Here is a 17625-nt window from a genome sequence, read left to right on the forward strand (position 1 = left end):
GCAAGTTTTAGGTTAATGAGCTTAAACTGATTCTGGTATCAGTTCAGGAGTGAAAAAGGAGGAATGTTTCAGGATCCATTCCATTTATTTTATAATCCTTATTATTAAAATATTAAACTCTTGATAGAAACTGTCTAACGGGGTATCCCCTGAATCTTTCACTTCAGGAAGGCTGCTGTTCTGAACTGAACAAAAGGGAGAGATTTGGGAAAGTTTGCATAGTTTGTGAGAGGAAGGAGTGCCAGAGGAAAGGGAGAACAGAAGGTGGAGAGAGAAATGGGGAAATAATGATTTTAACAGGCAGAAACAAATATGTACTACATTTGCCAGAATAAATAATAAGAATCTGAGTGAGAGATCCCACCTAACGGTTATAGGAGGAAGTCAGTAGCTGCCACACTCATTCGTGCCACACAGACATTCATAGTCCACTAGTCTTCGCCATCCCATTTTGTGAGAGAATTAATGTATTCCTTGCTGTATCTGTGCAATTCCAGTGAAGCCAAAGTCTTTTTCTTTTTTCTTTTTTTTTTTTGGCTGAGAAAGCCATTCTTTTAAAAATGTGTTTTATTTGTCAAAATCTGAAGGCTTATTTTGTTTATGCATTTAATCCAGTCACTGGAGAAATTCTTCTAGCACTCTATATGTTGTTAGCATTTTATTAGCGACTGGCAATGAAATACCTAGGTAATTCCATATGAAGATTAAATAAGAGACAGAGATGGTACGGAGAAGTGATTTAAAACTTGAACTTAAAGATGTGGATCTCAGAAAAGCAGGTGTTTGAGCATGCTTATTTTTCCAGCAAGGCTTATCTGCCACCCCTCCCCACCTAATTATATTGGTTGTCTTAACAGAAGGTAGAATTTATCTTGGAAGACTTTCAGATTATTGACCTTTTATGGACTAAGGATACGGCCAAGCATTAAGTAAAGAAAAAAATAAAAAATTATTGAACATACAGAAAAAGGCTTTTGAATAACTTTAATCGCTTCTAGAATTTTTTTTAATACAAGTTATCAAGGACATAACTGGCAATGTATTTAACAGCAAGCAGAGTCTCCTCACAGGTTGGCTTTATCTGAGACTCAGGCAGAAGAAACCCATAATTACCGGTGTCACGGAGCTCAAAAGTGAAAGAGTACTTGATGCCTTGATCGTAAGCCCAGTCATCAGAGCCTCCTGCAGCAGGGTCTGTGATAAAGACATAAAACATGACTGTAAACGTAGAAACAACAAGCTGCAGAACCAGATATACAGAACAAACAATTAAAAAAGGATATATAGTGAATCAATTGATTTCTTCTTGTGGTGGAAAGGCATTTGTGACTTATGCAATTACTGAGATCCATTTCAGATTGGCATACTTAGGCAAGTACTTACAGATTGTTGTAGCTCCTGGGCCATACGTATATTTGGTGTTGTACAGACTGGTCAGTTTTTTGGTTGCAGCACTAGCAATGGTGTTCTGTAGGGAAGGAGCAAATATAAATGCAGATTTCTAGAAGCATTCTGTGTGAATCTTGGCAAATTTGTTGAGTAAACTGCAAAGCTGTGCTTGAGAAGGTAAACTGTTTTCCACCTCTCAGAATGATTAGGTGCAAGTAGTTGCCAGTACATACCCTGTCAGTAAAAAGCTTGTTCTCCAAGCTTCAGTGGTGCGTAGCCTGCCTGTGTAGAGCTGCCTTAGTGTATAGCTGGTTCATAGTCCCATATAGCTTGGGCAGTAGCAAACAGCATTTTCTATACTTACAAGAAACCTGTACAAGACTTAAAATAAATAAGAAATCCCTGTGAAGGGTAATAACTTGGTACAGTAGACTGGGAACACAGTAGCCTTCCTTTTCTTTCTGTTCATGCAGCATTTAAATTGAGAATAGCGCCAGTTTAGTCGGCAGAGTTGGACACCGCTGGAAGTGGAAGCAGTATAATAAATGTTAATAGACAGAAAAGGCATAAATTACCTCAGAACCATATGTAGTCTCATTAATTTCATTTCATTTCCTGTGCTCAGAGGGACTCGTTCAACTCCCACTGATTTCGGTGAGGGCTGGATCGGGCCCATCAGTGCTACCATGAAGCTTTGTGTGTTTGCAGTAAGGAAAATTACAGACTTTGGAATGTGTGACTTTTCCACTTCTTCATTATACAGCATGTTGGTAATAAAACATGAAAACTATTACTAACAGATGATGAATGTGAACGATTTTTGAAAGCAGATGTTCAGTATAAGAGTAAGCGATGGGTTGCCTTATCTTTGTTTATAGCTTACAGCTGAATGCTCGCTATCCCAAGAATTTCCTCAAGCCCCGTCTTTCTCTTTAGGTTGTACTCTGGCTTATTTCCCAGAGCGAGAGAGATTGTAAAACATTCTGTTTACCCTTGTGCTTTAAGTGTTTCTGTGAATTACTCCAAAATGCATATTGGACCATGTGTTTTGAAAAATCTTAGTTTAGCGAGAGAGTTTCTGCAAAACAGCATCAAAATATGTTTGCATTAATGCTGGTAGCCTACTACAGGACTGCAAGGGTTTCCCCACTCGTAAGTGCTGGATTTTGATTCAGAGCAGCAGGGGTAGCTGAGCTCTCTCTGGCATTTGCTAGCAATACCATTGTTTTTTTTGTTTTTGGTTTCTCAAATGTGTCAAATCTGTAAATAGTAAATTCATTATTAAATGTAAACAGATTCTTCCTCTTTTCAAAAATATGCAAAGTTTGGAAATTTGGAAAGATTAGTTTTACACTCCTTATGGACCTGGTGGTTATTAATATTTGATCTTTTTTCAGTGAACTGCATTGTAGAGACAACAGAAGAGTAAAGCTGCTTTTAGGGAAGAGTGGGGCATACCTTCTCTCTGCCAAAATGCCTGCTTCAAATCGGACCAGAACAGGCAGAAGATAAAGGATGTCAGGAAGTGTATTTACCTGGGGGGTATTTTGTTATTGGCCAGGAAGTTATGAGAAGGATTTGTAGCAAAAGAGGTTGAGATTTCCAGTAGGCAAACAAATCCAAATATACAACTTCCTCAAGTTCTGCAGCTTGGAGATTGATGTAGTATTTAAATGACTTTCTCCATTAACTGAGCAACATGACCGAGCATTTATGACTTCATCTTGAAATGAACATTTATCAAAAGGTTTGAAATCTGATTTTTTTTTCTTTATTAAGTGACTCTCTCCCAGTTGCTTTCCTAATGGATTTACAGTGCAACGTCTGAAGGTCAAAACAAAACTTCAACTTTTTAGGAACGAAAGTCACCTCTTTCTCATGATATAAAAATGAGGAACGAATAAGAATGAAGCTTGTGAGTCCACAACATTTTTCAAAAGGGGGTTGTGATATTTAGCTTTTAAAAAATAGTTTGGATTTTCGTACCTGTATGCTATTTGGAATACAGCTGCCAGGAGATGCATGGCTATCTCATTGACCTTAGAGTACACTCTTTTCTGTTGACTGATTTTCAAGATTTCTTTGTTTAACTGGCTTAATTCAATTGCTGTGGTTTCTTTGTTTTTAACTGTCAAGAATGTCTCTGTTGCAAGGAAAAAACTGCTCAGAGATATAGCAGCAGAGAAGCAAGCGGCACCCTGAAGTCCTAGGAATAACTCCTAATTAATATCTTGTAACTGGGAGCAGAAATGGCTTTCCAGATTCTGACTCAGAGCTGAACTCGGAGAGCAGGTCATTTCAGCAGAAGGTGTATTCCCTGCACTAATCATCCACCTGTGTTTACACAGCAATTACTAATATTTTGCCTAATCTTGTGTGCGGAGTGCAATGCCAGGGAGACAGCAGAGTTGTGTTCTCAGTTGTCATTATCTTACATAATTTACAACCTTTAAACCTATGTTTATTGTTATTAGTGTTTAATGAAAGATGTGTCTAACTGGCCAACCTTTCTATCACATCTGGAGCTTTGAGCTAACAACATAATTTACCAGGAGAAGCATCTTCTGCCTGTTAATAGGTAATTTTGGGGGGCAGCTCCCTCATGTCATTCTTCTGTCATCAGGGCAGATTTACCAGCAAACCGTGGCTGTTTAGAAACACTTCAAGGATGTTGATTATGCAGCTGCTGCCTGTGGACAACTCCCTTTGCCATCACAGGATCATAGAATGGCCTGGGTTGAAAAGGACCACAATGATCATCGAGTTTCAACCCCCTGCTATGTGCAGGGCCGCCAACCACCAGACCAGGCTGAAAAACCTGTTCTCTGAGTGACTGGGCCAGACTCTTCTCTCACTGCACTGCAGATTGATTTGCCTGAGCTTGAAAACCGTATTTTCCTTCCACCTCTGTCTCATGTACTACTTAAACTTCCTTTGTAATGGAAGTCTGAAGGGTGCTGTTTGCAAAGTTAGCTGTAGCCAAGTGAAGCTGCACTTCTGAGGCTTCTTGTTTTGGCAGTAAAACCAGACTCCCCTCAGGAGTCCATGGCTGATGTGTAATTTAGTGCACTGTTCTGTTGTTGCTTATGGTTAAGCATCTCCCTCAAGAGCCTAGGGAATCCAGCCAAGTGGAAGACTGCAGTATGATTCTCTTTTTCCTTTGCAAGCCAGTTTCTCTGAGGCAGTCTTACAGGCTGCATAAGAAATTGATCCCTGGTGAGAGGGTTTCCAGCGTGACTACGTTAAGGTGAATGTGCTCTACAACTGTAGGAGACTTGACTTTGAGGCAAGCTCACACATAAGCATCATCTGTATGAAGCTGCTACTGTAAGCATCCTTTTCAGGGTAGTGACACTACCAGTACAGAGCAGGTCTGTTTTGACAAACTCAGTGCAAGAGCTTCCAAATACTGCTTTTCTGGCTGCTTCCGTTTGCTCTACTTTCCAACTTCTCTACCAAATATTTACTTGTAACAACAGTTCAATCTAAGGAGTTTTTAACAGTACAGATACAGTAGTGTAGGTTGTGACTCTTCTTTGGTATCTCTGAGTCCTTTAGAAAATAGGATTTTTGTTGTTCAAAAATTTGTAACTACAAGTATTCCGACATCTTAAACACATTCTGGAATTAAAACAGTGATGAAGAGACTTTGCTCCCAGGCATCAGGTTAAATAACCAGACTAATAGTATTCACCAAGTCATGTAACATATTTGAAATTCACTCTTCTTGCAGACTGCACAGACTCTATGCCTATCTCTGCTTTCTACCTTGTTCTATTTTAAGGGTCTCAGATGGTACGAGAAGTGAAATGGTAGACCAGCCCAACATAGAAGAATGAATTTCAGTGAACTTAACAAAAGAAGTGGAAATCTTGTGTCTAGAAAATTATCTTCAGCTGTGAATTAATACAATATTCCATAGCCTACCAAACAGTAATAATACTAATCTAACATGCAGATGTGGATTTGGTGCTGAGTTTGTTCAGCAAAGAGATGGAATTGAACCTGGAAAGGAAGAGAGAGCATGGTGGACATACCTCTGCTCTATCAGTTCAGAACCAATTCAAATACGAACAAGAATGGATAAAGCTAGATATGTCTTTGCTGAAAATGAGGAAAGCATAGGATGACCTAGTAGGAAAGTAAGGCAAAAATTTGAACTGATTAAAGCATATGGGTTGAACTGCTTGTGCCGAATGTGATTAAATGCAGAGGCCTGTATTTCAGGAGGACAAAAATGTGAATGGTAAAATGAAGATAAAAAGAATCTTTTTGGGGTGCGGAGAGATACTGGTGTTGCCAATCACATGTTTTAATTGTGAAGAGCTAATGCTTCTGTTCTCAGTAAGCGATGGATTCAAGTGTGTATTCTGTGTGCAATGAAACTCCCAAGGGTACAGTAAATAATGAGCCAAGTGAAGATTATGAGGCAGGCAAAATGAGATCCACCAAAAAAGAGTACATTTTTCTTTCAAGGAGTCATCTCCAGAATATTGTGCAACTTCTGAGAAAATTCTGACCTAGATTTTCCTGTCTTGGGTGTTTTTATTTGTTCATGTATTGTTTGGATAACAGTGAAAGTTCTGTGCAGCATCTCAGAAGTGAGAGAAACAAACAAATTATCCTATGCTGAATACAGGGAGAAAAATTTGGGGAGAATTCTTGTGTTCTGTTGTTTGAGTTCCTCTTGCCTCTGAGGAAAAGGAGGGAAGTTGTGGGAAGGAAGAGTCATGCACAGTTTTCATCTTCTGTCACACTGTTTAGTCCTGGGGTGATTGGGGATAGCCCTAATCCTATTCTCAAACCAAGTTACAATAATGTGAGGTTGCTATGATTAGCTACGGCAGTGAAGAATGAAGCATAACGGTTGCTGGAACTCCTAGAGTGCCCTGTTTTACCCGAGGAACAAAAAGCAGAACAGTTTTTTGCCTTCTGATTTCTTGAGGCTGTGAGCAAAAGAAAAAGTCTTTCAAGCCCCAAGGACACTGCTCAGTGTTCTGGCAGGAAACGAAGGTACTGGCTTTCTCTAGATCTTTCTTTTGTGCAGACCTACTGATTTCAATCTCAAATTACTCAATTTTTGTACCCTTATGTGTCTCAGACACTGGAATGTGGCACAGACCTCAATGTATTATGCTACCTTTAATTAAATATAATGGAACAAAATATTATTAATGATAAGCAGACATGAAATTTTGTTTAACCACATGTCGAGCTGCTCACTGGAAGAGATAAGAAATTGCAGCTATATTTCCTTTAATTTATTAGATCTGTCAGAGTAAAAATAACATCCAAGATAAGATAATGGCGCTATAAATTTTGCTCCATTTGAAAAGTGATTTATGGTCCTCTGATTCACCCAAACAATCTCTATGAAAGGTTGAGATTCTAATTTCTCTCCGTTTCTCTAAATTCTAAATCTAGACAGAACTTTTTGTCACAGAATAATGACTGGCAATACACCACAATATCTCTTTTTGTAAGTGTATCATTTTAAGCAAATCCAGCTATTGATGGAAAATCTTAAATTTCTTTAGTTACAGCTCAAAGGATTGTGCTTTAGTTATCTCAAGTAGCCCGAAAAGCCGCACCTTTGAACTTGACCCAGAGCCTGTGGAAGTCAGTCTATTTAATTCATTGGTGTTGGAGTGAATTGGGCCTTTTCTATTTGATTACCCCGGCTATAGGCAGTTTTGATTGGATGATACTCTGATCTCATTCTCTGAAAGAAGGATTTTTGGCAAGAAGTCTTCCCTTGTTAAAGTCAGGTACTGCTCAAGTAGAATATCCCTGGGATCCTGCTGTCTTTTTGTTGGGATCGCCACTAAAAGAGGTATTTTCCCTTAATTAACACATGAAAACCACTCATCGGTCACCTTGTCATTGGTGGTGAGGTTTGTAATTGCTTTGTACTGGAAAATAATGGAACCCCCTCTGGGATCATTGTACCCAATTTAAAATGTAGGATAAAATGACAGTGGAAAATCTAACTTATGAAGTGAAATCAAATAGGTGAAGAGAAGTATATAGGTTGTATTCCTGAGCTATTTATTTCTTATGCTGAATAGCAATAGTAGACTTGTTCTCTATGGCAGGAAAATAAGGCTTTTATTAATTAAAAGCTGGAGAACCATTGTAAAAGTAATGCATGAAATTATATTCCATATTGGAATATATTTTTTATCATAAAAATGTAAATTGATAAAGTGAAAACCAAGAAAATCAGAAGTTATTTCTTATTTCTAAAGATTGTTTTAACGGATAGGACTTCCTGTATTTTTTAAATACTAGGCTTTTGATGCAAACTTTCTCAGTTTAATACTGTGAGAAGCATGCTGGGGTTTTAGTTAAGTTTCACATTTGCTTTTGATTCAGAAAGCTGAGCGGAGTGTCATGCAACTTTTTAGCACATGTGAACTTTGTGATCTTGACAACGAAGCAGCTCAAGGGCTTTGTGCTGTTTATTGCCTGAGACTGAACTGCCATGTGTAAAATGTGAAAAAATGTAAAAACTGAAGACAAGAAATCGCTATAGTTCCATGGAATAATTAAAATCAAAGCTTTCTGGAAAATAAATTAAGAAAGCAAAGTTTTCATCTGGATTTCATCCTCTCTTTTAAGCTGTAAAATATGCTGCAAGAAAGTTCACTGTTGGCCCGAGTTCTTGTTTGTGCTTTGGAATTGTGACATCTATTTGGGAGCACTCATAAATCTGTCAAGCCCCCCCAGCAGACCAGCACACTGAGTGTTGTTGCCTTGGACTTTTGGCAGCATCGAGGAAAGAGAGGGAATCAAGATTTGTTTGTTTTGTTTTGCTCTGTTGTTTTGCCTGCCAACAGCTTCTAATTGCTAATATGCCAGAGAACTGAAGTAATTTTCTTATTCATGATTGTTGATTCTTGGCCTTGTGAAATGTTTACAACTTTTATGCACACTTAATATTTTTAATTTTTTTTTTAAATTCCAGATTGTTATTCAAATGGTGTTAGGGTGTGTCCTTCATTCATTTTGGATGAACAAAAGAGGAGTTGTTATTTAAAACATGACATTTATCTTCTTCTCTTCCAAGTAAGGGGTGTATTTGAATCAAGGCCTATTTAGAAGGGTCTCAGAACTGATTGTTTTCACCTGTTTTGTGCCTGTTTTTAGTTATAATCATAGTGCAATATATAGGTATATAGTAATTAATACTATATATTGCATTTATTATTGACAAAAACTGCCTCAGTGTCCTCAAGCTGCATCATTCTCTTTAACAGGAGTCTCACCCTTTTCCTTCAGTGAGAAGTAAGGTTTGGTACAAAGTATTAGACAGAGTTCCTTATTTGCTGGTGCTGGTACCACTTCAGTCATTTCTGTGTAGTTATTATAGTCTAGCAAGCTGTTAGCATGGCTTACAAAGGAAATGTTTCTGTGGGATGTTCTGCAGCCACACACACTGCAAATTCTTGCATCAGTGCTGCATGATGTAGTGAATTTCTCTATGGCATGACTGGAAAGCAATCCTGACCTTGTGGCAAATTCACTGTATACACTGAAATTAAGTAAGGTTCTCAAGGTTGTCTTGTGCCTGAACTATGTGGAAGCCATCATGGTGTCTCTGGTTTTTGAAGTATGTTCAAAAACTGGCAACATATACTCTTTACTCATAGTTAAAGATTCTGCCTGAAGTTAAATAGACCTAAATAGTGCTCTTTCATTGTATCAAAAACATTCTTTTCATGACATCAAAATGACAAAGAACTTGTGCTTACCAGTTCCTTGTAATCCTTTGGATGTGAATAAGTGTATGAATAAGGAAACAGTAGCAGCTGGGAATAGGAGTGAATAGTCAGGTATGCTTTGATTGTTGAAAGATTTTCACGAATAAAATCAGCCAAAGCCTTTGTCTCCTTTTCAGACTCAGGTGAGGAGCCGCAGTAAGTAGAATCACATGGGCTACTTGAGGCCCCCAGTTCTGGAAGGAGCAGTGAACATAAATGAATATTTAATAAAAAAGTTGGTTGTTAGGAGAATGATATAATGTGAATTTCATAGTAAACCTTGGAAATCCTACTGCCACACCTGTACTGTATCAGGAGAGTCCTTTGTTGCATAGTTAAGACAATGGGCAATATGACGCAGTGTTAATTAAGTACGATCTCTACTTCTTGTTTGGAGGGACATGAGTTTCTCTGCAAAGCCCTATGTTATCTAAACGATTATTATTTGCATCCTTACTTAAAAGTCTTCTCCTTGCACATCTCCCCCATATCTGGGATGCTTTCAGGAACCAGCAAAGAGGGCACCCCTTTGCAGTGAGTGAAACAACTGAAAGAAAGCTATTTTGACTTCTCTTCTGAAGTCTGCTGTTCATAGAAGTAGCTATACTGATGAAACTAGTAACCAAAGTTTGTTTTTTGCATAAAATTTGAACACCAGCTATTCCACAATGCTATATTGGTGGTCTTCAATCAAAATCATGATGAACCAACCGTAGTAATATAAGCGGAAATCCATAATTAAGTATTTTGGCTATTGCATTTCTGGGTGATTGCTGCAGCTTCTATTAGGAGACACTTACTGCACCAGCCAGCATTGAAGTTCCTGTTGGGATCAGTACCAATGCAAGAGCTGCCAGTGTTTTTAGAGCGTGTCTTTCTCCACATACGGTTCTAAAATAGAATGGTGAAGCTTAGAGTAAAAGTAAGAAAGAGTTCTTACAGTTGGCTTAGCCAGTAATATTCTTGACAGAGGAACATACTTACAGTTGTCCAAGTGTAAACGTAACCATCGATATTAACAACTGGCAAAACATAGAAGTCCAAGCTGTTGAGAAGTTGGGTCATGGTACTGTCTGTTCCGTAGGTCTCCACAGCCTAATGAGAGAAAAGTAGAAAGAGCTGATGATGCCTTCATGGAATGAAAACATCTCCAGCTATCTTTGAAGGCCTGGATCTAGATAAGGAATTACTGAATGTGGAAGGTGAAGTCATCCAGGTAACTGTGCCACACGAGGTGGTAGCACTGATGTTATATATGCTCAGAAGACTTACAGTGACTGAAACCATATTGCTGTTAGAGAGTCGACTTTTTCTGGTAGATAAAATGTATTTTAAAGCAATGTGGATTTTGAACAGGATAATAAAGAAAAGGTTTCCATCTACTAGCTTATCAATGAAAGACAGAAAAATGTTCTGGTCCATATATTCTCCCTGTATCCTGTCACCTTAAACACTTGTTTATAGTTTGAATTGATAGTAAATTTTGTTTCTGATATCTGTTATGCAGATAAAATTCATCAAAACTACAGAAAATGTTTCCATCATTACATCCTTAGACATTTCTAGTCATAATACTTTGGTTGCACATATTCATAGAGAGGTGGATTTTTCCATGAAATTTTCCAGGTATGTACATCATAAGAACTCCTCCCTACATATCCTACTGTTTATGACCTAGCACTTTGTATGCTTGTTCGGAAATTTAAGTCAGTCTTGTGTGAGCATCCAATTATAATTGACATTTGCTCTAAAGGCCTGGTTGCATCCTTGTTTCCTTTACTTTACAAAGATGTAAAGTGCAATGCAAGAAGCAGTGCAGTAGAAAAAGACATCTACTGTCCTGTAGCTAGCAAGTGGACAGGTTAGGTGTAGAATTTGGAAAGGAAATTTTAGGTCACTACAACTTTTTTCCTGTGTTTTTTGTTTGTTAATTTCTTTAGGTGGTTTTTTTTGTTTGTTTGCAGATACAAAGAATGACCTACTTTGTTTTTTCTGTAGTTTCTGATTTTTATGTCTAGAAGCATTCCCAGCTGAACCTCCAGTGACTCTCAGAGGACTGCACTTTAAAGTTTTTTCTACCTATCCTCACTTGCATTCACTGAGCAGAGCCACTGCTGGTGTTGGGTACATCCATGAATTAAATGATCAGACAGTGAAAATGACAGCCGTAGTGACGTGAATTGCTGAGAGAAAAATGGTAGCACATACTGTCTGCAGCCTTATTGGGAGATAATGAAATAACATTCCCTTTGACTCCACTGAGATGTCACTTTCAATTTCCACTGCTCCTTACACAAAACCGCATGGCTGTCTGAGAAGATAGAGGTTATACTTGCCACCAATGCTGCTGCAAGCATACCTCATACACATGCTTAGGTAATCTTAAGCTGCTCAAAGATTACAGGCAGCCATTAAGATCTAGTGTAAGTGGTTGAAATAAAAATAATTGTGTTTGTAAAACAAGTTTTGATCATTATGCTTACTGACTTCTTTCACAAACCACTGGCAGAAAGCAGGGGCGATCCACTCTCTTGCGTGGAAACCACAGTCCATGAAGATGGCCTTCTTATTCGTACCGCTTTTTCCCAACTACAGAAACAAATAAAAAAACAAACCCAAGTTCTGAATGAAACAATTGGTACGCAAAAGATGTCTGCCAGCTTGTTGACTTAAACAGTAATACTATACATTTCCTTGATTAAATGGAAAACTAGGCAGTGCTCTCAGCTGTAGCTGACAATGATATTCAAGCTAAAACCTTATAATCTTAATAGTTTTATTAATGTAGGTTACTCTCTCCTCCACCACAATAATAGATTGTTCTGCACTGTTGATATATTCCCTGTGGTGTTTCTAGTAGTTAGCTTTGTTTGGATGGATGATAGGTGCTTATGCAATTTTAGGCAAGTAACCTTTATTCTCTCACCTTTAATTTGTTAATGGTATCTTATTTACTCATACGAGTTATTAAAAAAACCTGTGTCTGCTGAAGAAACAAACATATTGCCTTTTGCTAGGGAGACTGACATCTATAGATCCTTTTAAAGTAAATGTGCTTACAGGTGAAGAGAATACAAAGGTAGCTGATAATTCACCTGGCTCACAGGATTGTTGTTAAATTTATGCCTGAACTTCTCGTAGTTCATTATGGCCCTTATATCTTAAGGTAAAAAAGATCATAGTATAAATAGTGCAAAAAATCTATTTTCAAATGTCTTGATTTCTTTCAAAATGTATATTAATATCTTAGCATCATCATTCAGTAGGCATCATAGTCTTGCATAGATAATAGCAGAAAAACAGTCTGGCACAAATGAATCACTGCACTCACTTTGAGAAGGTACAGCGGCCGTTCTTCGTATGTTTCCCCAATTACACTGCGAGAGACCAGGCTTGGGTTCTGAGCAGCAATGTCAGCAGTCCAGGCAGCTATCTGTTTAATAAGGAGAATAAAGATGTTGATGTGTCTGTCCTCAGGTCCAGAGTAACTTATGCACAAGCTGGAAGAGTCCTTCTGAGAATTGAACCAAATATTTAATACCATTGATAGATTTCTTATTATTAACTCTTGCTTGTGCTAGATACTTGTGTATCTAATCTTAGTTGTTGGGGTTTTTTTTCCAGTAATAGATAGTGGTTCATTGCAGACTTCAAACTATTCCTGAACTAGGATTTTCTGATATGAATTTATCTAAAACATCCAATCATTGGAGTCTGATTGGTGAGTCAAGAAACTTTTTGAATGCTAACCGTACATAGTGCTTAGAGATTATGATTTTGTCATCCTTTTAATTCTTCTGACAAAAGAAAACTTTTTTCCTTTTACAGTAAGTAGATTGAATGCTTTAAGTCTTCTGCATGCTGTCATGTTTTTCAGTTTCATAGCTCTTCTATTTATTATCATTCTTGAACTGTTTATGGAAGCACTGGGCAGGGATTTATGGGAACAGTCCACCGAAGTCAAATACAAAATAAATAAGTATGTGTAGGCAAATGGGTTATGCAGATTATCTCTGTAATGAGCAGTGAAGGAGAGATTTTGGAGAGGAGCTTATCAAGTTAATGGATATAACGGAAGAGGAGAAGGGAATATTGATGGAAGAATATCAGAAGCCATTTTGACAATGGAGGCTAAGATATCAAGTTGATACATAGTTGATTGTTGATACATAGAAAACATTTGGACTCTACCTGATCCCAGGTGTTGTATTTTTCATAGCTGTGACCAGTGCTACGAACTTTGCTGTCAAACTGAGCATGCATTGCAGTCTGCAGGTTGTCAATCAGAACTCTGCAATACCACGAAAAGCAGAAAGAAATGTGCAATTTGTTAGCAGAAAATCGAGCACCACATGGATATCTTTGGATTTGCACAGAACTAAGGCCATGTTGATTATGAAGAAACATGTGGTGAACTGGTTTATGCATTTGAAAATAATAGAAGCTATGTTCAAGTTTCAGTCTCTTTTCTGCCTCATCCGTGCTGATAGAATGATCACAAAGCAATAGCTTCTCAACTTGCACCTGCCCACTTAACTCCCATACTAGCAAACCTCCAGAATGGCAACAGTTGGGGTTAGAAAGAAAGGCAGTGCTAAAACAGGGTGCATGTAAACTATATTAGTTCTGTATCCAAGTAAAACTCTCCTTTGCCTTGGACTGACCTTGTAATGTCACATTGCCTCTTCCTCAAAAGGAAAAGGGTATTCTCTTGAACTGATGATGCTGAAGAACAATTAGACTGCAGTAACGTAAAACCCTCCTGTTATCCAGGATCTCTAGCAACCCAGAGATGTTTGCATGATTAAATTCTTTATCAAACCAAGCTTCCAAAGTTTAGGTGCAGTTTGCAGATGACAGGATCCATACATGGCAAAAAATAAGCCGACAAAAACAACAACAGAAACAAACCACCCTAACATCCTGACTGCATTGGCTGAATCTCTCCTGTTCGTCTTTCCCTGGGGCTGACAGAAAGACACGGCTCATCTTCAAGCATGGTCTTGAGGACCTTTTGCTCATATTTCAGCCTTGGGTATAAAAAAAAAAAACACATTTCCTTGTTTTTTCCAGTGTTTGTCTTAATATCCTTACAAATTCTCACTTGTTCAGGATATGTGCTCAATCATTTGGATAGAAGAGCAGGAGGCCACTTTGTAAGGCACCATCAGCCTTCAGAACAAACAGTGCAAATGAGCACATTGACATGGTATCATGGCACTGCAGCTCCACTTCAAAAGAATTTTAACTGCTTGGGTTGTCACAAGGACACTCCACTGAAGTTTGTCAGGGACACCTTCCAGACATTTGTTTCCTCTGTTGCAATCAAAATATTTGTGCATGGACCTGAGGGAGTTCATAAATATCATAGGGAAAGATAGCACATGTAACTCTTCCTTTGCCAAAGAAGTACTTCGAATGAAACTGGACTCCTGTGCTGTACGTGGGCTGAGGTACTACTGAGAACAATCTCTTAGAGTATTTTTAGCTCTGTTCCCTCCTGTGGCATCCAAACAGGATACAGTTAACATGCGGATGGCAAGTTTAGGGAGAGATAATCCTCAGATTTAGCAGAACCTACCAGCTATGTTTCCTGATAACTCAGCAAAGGAGTATGATCTGGTGGAAATAAATCTGAGTGATGAAAACTCTCCACACTGCTGAATGAAGTCATGAGAGTTTGATCAAGTAAAACTGAGGTTTGTGTCTGTATTTATGCATATACTACGCATTGAAAAAGCCTGCTAATCAAGCTGGACCAAGGAGGATGTTTGTAATGAAGATAAGTGCAATCAATGATGAAAATGTTCAACACGTTTTCTCCAATATTCAGTCTCCTCCTACTAAAAACTTACTTATAATCCACTTCGTTTTCTTTGAAGAGATGTTCAACCTCCAAAGCCTTGTCAGCTTCAACTCGGAAATCAACTTGCATTTTTGGCTTTACCAGATCGACGAAGTCTGGCTGCCAAAAGTCAACCTGAAAGAAAGCCAAACGAATATATGAACAAATACATACATACATATGACTGAGTTTTAAGTGAGTGCATGTGTGATATAGTGATGCTGATTGTGATTGATACAACAAATTTCATTCCGGTGTTACACTGACTGATCTTGCTTGCCAGAAAAACTGACTTAAGTTTTAAATGGAATTCAGTGAAGATGATTTTATTAGACCCTTGAACTTACATGGAAGATTTCTGGAGATGGCAGTAACAGTTTAACAAATACCAAGTATTAACTCAGTTTTTGAGTACATTTAATTTTTGACTTATTAAATTATGTTACTTAGTAGGGACTGCACTAGTCTTGCACAGTGCTAAAATCAGTGCTTGGTATTTTTTCTTTTCAAAATTGAAAAAGGAAAAGAGACAATTATCACCCTAAATCAAATGACAAGTAGCCCTTATACCCATAAGAGCGTTCTGAACTTCATTTAAAAGAATCTGATGTAAAAGAGACTGGAGCATAAAGAATGTTGTCTGCTCTGAGCATCCCATACAATTATGACAGTGTCTGAACACATACAGATTTGTGAACACTGTGCAAAATTTGTAACTCTTTATAATTTTTTTTCATTCTTTGTTCACATTTCATTGGAGTTTTTTGCCTGTAACCATTAAATGGTCTCCTGAGTATAGCAAGCTACAAACATACTTTACATGCATCAGCTGGAAAGGACTGTTGCATTTATAAGTGTCTTTAAGACTCATTTTGTGCAGTTTGTAGGAGGAGCCTATGCCTTTGGAAGATATTGTTTAACTCATAAGGGACAAATGACAGTACAATTACTACTTCACATATTCTTTCTGAAATCTGCTTTAAGATCTCTTGGATTTAGAGTCCCGTTAAAGGTCAGTGAAAACAAAACTGGTTTACCAGTCTAATGCCTTTTCAGCCTTTCATGTCCTGACCGTAAAGGAAATTGAGGCTGGTGGGCATGTTCACAAAATGATGTATCTTCAAGTTAGATAACTATTACAGTGCATACTGCTACCACATGAGTCCTGGCAGATTGCTTTGTATAACAACAGTAGTTTAGAGATCTTTTCTTTACTTTAAAGAAAACAAGCAATCCCCTTTAGGGATTGCTTAGGAGCAAACTTGTTATATTCATTTTCATAGAACTAGCAGCAACATACCAGTATATATTCTTTCTGTAGAATACTGTTTCAGCATGCTGTAGTACCCTGCTGCTGCTACTTCTCCACATCTGTACTTCATTAAAAAGACCATCCTTTAATCCTACAGATAATGGTGTCTTTTTCACCAACAGCTATTTTACAACATCAAAGCTGAAGAGAAATATTGGAAACACATTTGCTGTCTTTATTGATTTTTCTCATGTCATTATGTTATCATATATCTACATCAAGGTCACTAGGAAACATGCAGCTTGACTGGAAAAAGAAAATTTTAAAGGAAAGTCACAGACAAAAGGTGACACAAGAGGCTAGAGGCCAAAACACTGTTCAGTTTGTTATGAATACGAATTTTTAGATTGTTTGTGTGAACAAAATCTTATACCTTTAACATTAAACGTTCCTGTACTTGGAAGTTTCATGTTTTGTCTAGTTCTTGAAAGCACTCCACAATGAATATATAATTTCAAAGTAACTCAATTAATACACTGCAGTGAACACTTTCATACTCAGACTGGGGCACCTGGACTTTTCAGGAAGACATAAACTAGTATGTAAGTAATTCTATCTTTATTACCTTTTCCTCTTCCCTCTGAAGAAGAACTCATGATGAATTGGCTGGAATCAGGACTAGGTCTTTAATTTGGAAGCTTGTTATTGTTTTTTTTTGTTGTTGTTTTTTGGTTGTGATTAGTTGAGGAAAAGGAGAAATGTTCCATTTGGATTCAATAAAGCTCCTTCCCCAAGTTCTTTACCTGCATTTTGCTGGCAAGGGAATGGATGATTTCCACCTGCTCATCGTTCTGTGGAGTCACACGAAACACCTTGTGGCTGAAAGGAGAGAGAAATTGGATTTTAGAAAGATAAGTCAGCTGGAAGACTTTTGCTCATGGAGAAGAAATCATGAAAATATAAACCTGATGTCTGTACGTACCCATCAAAAGTCTGATCTTGCAGGTGAGCAGAAGCAACTGCAGCACCCACGAGAACTAAGAACGCCCACATGTTTTTTGAAGAAGTAAATAGGCTTTCAGTTCTGGGCTGCTTTTATAATCTGTTTTGTGTTTGGTTTTTGGTTTTTTTTTTATTAAATCAAATATACACCGGAACAAAACACTGATCAGCTGACAGATTATCCCTTTGGCCTTGTTTGGTTTGCATATTATTTATAACATGTGCTTTACTCCACACCTGTGAAAACAGTGGCAAGTCTCAAAGGTGGCAGTAACAGTAGGGGCTAAGGAATTTTGCTGCTAGAGTGGAATGAACTTGTTATGTGGGAAACTGAGTTTAATCCATTTTGTTCTTTTGTAATGTTGTGTTTGTGT

At 37.9% G+C, this 17625-nt stretch overlaps 1 protein-coding gene across 1 annotated transcript; it reads right to left on the minus strand.

Annotated features, from left to right (window-relative positions):
- Nucleotides 1-969: 969 nt before the first annotated feature.
- On the minus strand, nt 970-17318 carry CPB1 (carboxypeptidase B1). The gene is made up of 11 exons (XM_042878430.1): nt 17232-17318; nt 17053-17128; nt 15008-15132; nt 13344-13443; nt 12484-12585; nt 11640-11741; nt 10137-10247; nt 9953-10043; nt 9144-9346; nt 1384-1468; nt 970-1194 (listed from the first exon to the last, which is right to left on the minus strand). The coding sequence occupies exons 1-11, from the start codon at nt 17300-17302 to the stop codon at nt 1007-1009; spliced, it is 1254 nt and encodes a 417-aa protein (XP_042734364.1). The 5' UTR covers nt 17303-17318; the 3' UTR covers nt 970-1006.
- Nucleotides 17319-17625: the final 307 nt, after the last annotated feature.

This window comes from Lagopus leucura, unplaced genomic scaffold (assembly GCF_019238085.1).
Source record: "Lagopus leucura isolate 7727_CA_CO unplaced genomic scaffold, USGS_WTPT01 Super-Scaffold_100021, whole genome shotgun sequence".
Lineage (NCBI taxonomy): Eukaryota > Metazoa > Chordata > Aves > Galliformes > Phasianidae > Lagopus > Lagopus leucura.

What these genes read in the sequence shown, in the direction of transcription:
- CPB1 (XM_042878430.1), bottom strand. Translation starts at nt 17,302, where the DNA reads ATGTGGGCGTTCTTAGTTCTCGTGGGTGCTGCAGTTGCTTCTGCTCAC. An exon ending in GAAAACGAAGTGGATTATAA is followed by an intron (nt 13,444 to 15,007) that starts GTAAGTTTTTAG and finishes GTGGTATTGCAG; the next exon opens with AGTTCTGATTGACAACCTGC. An exon ending in GGCCGCTGTACCTTCTCAAA is followed by an intron (nt 11,742 to 12,483) that starts GTGAGTGCAGTG and finishes TTGTTTCTGTAG; the next exon opens with TTGGGAAAAAGCGGTACGAA.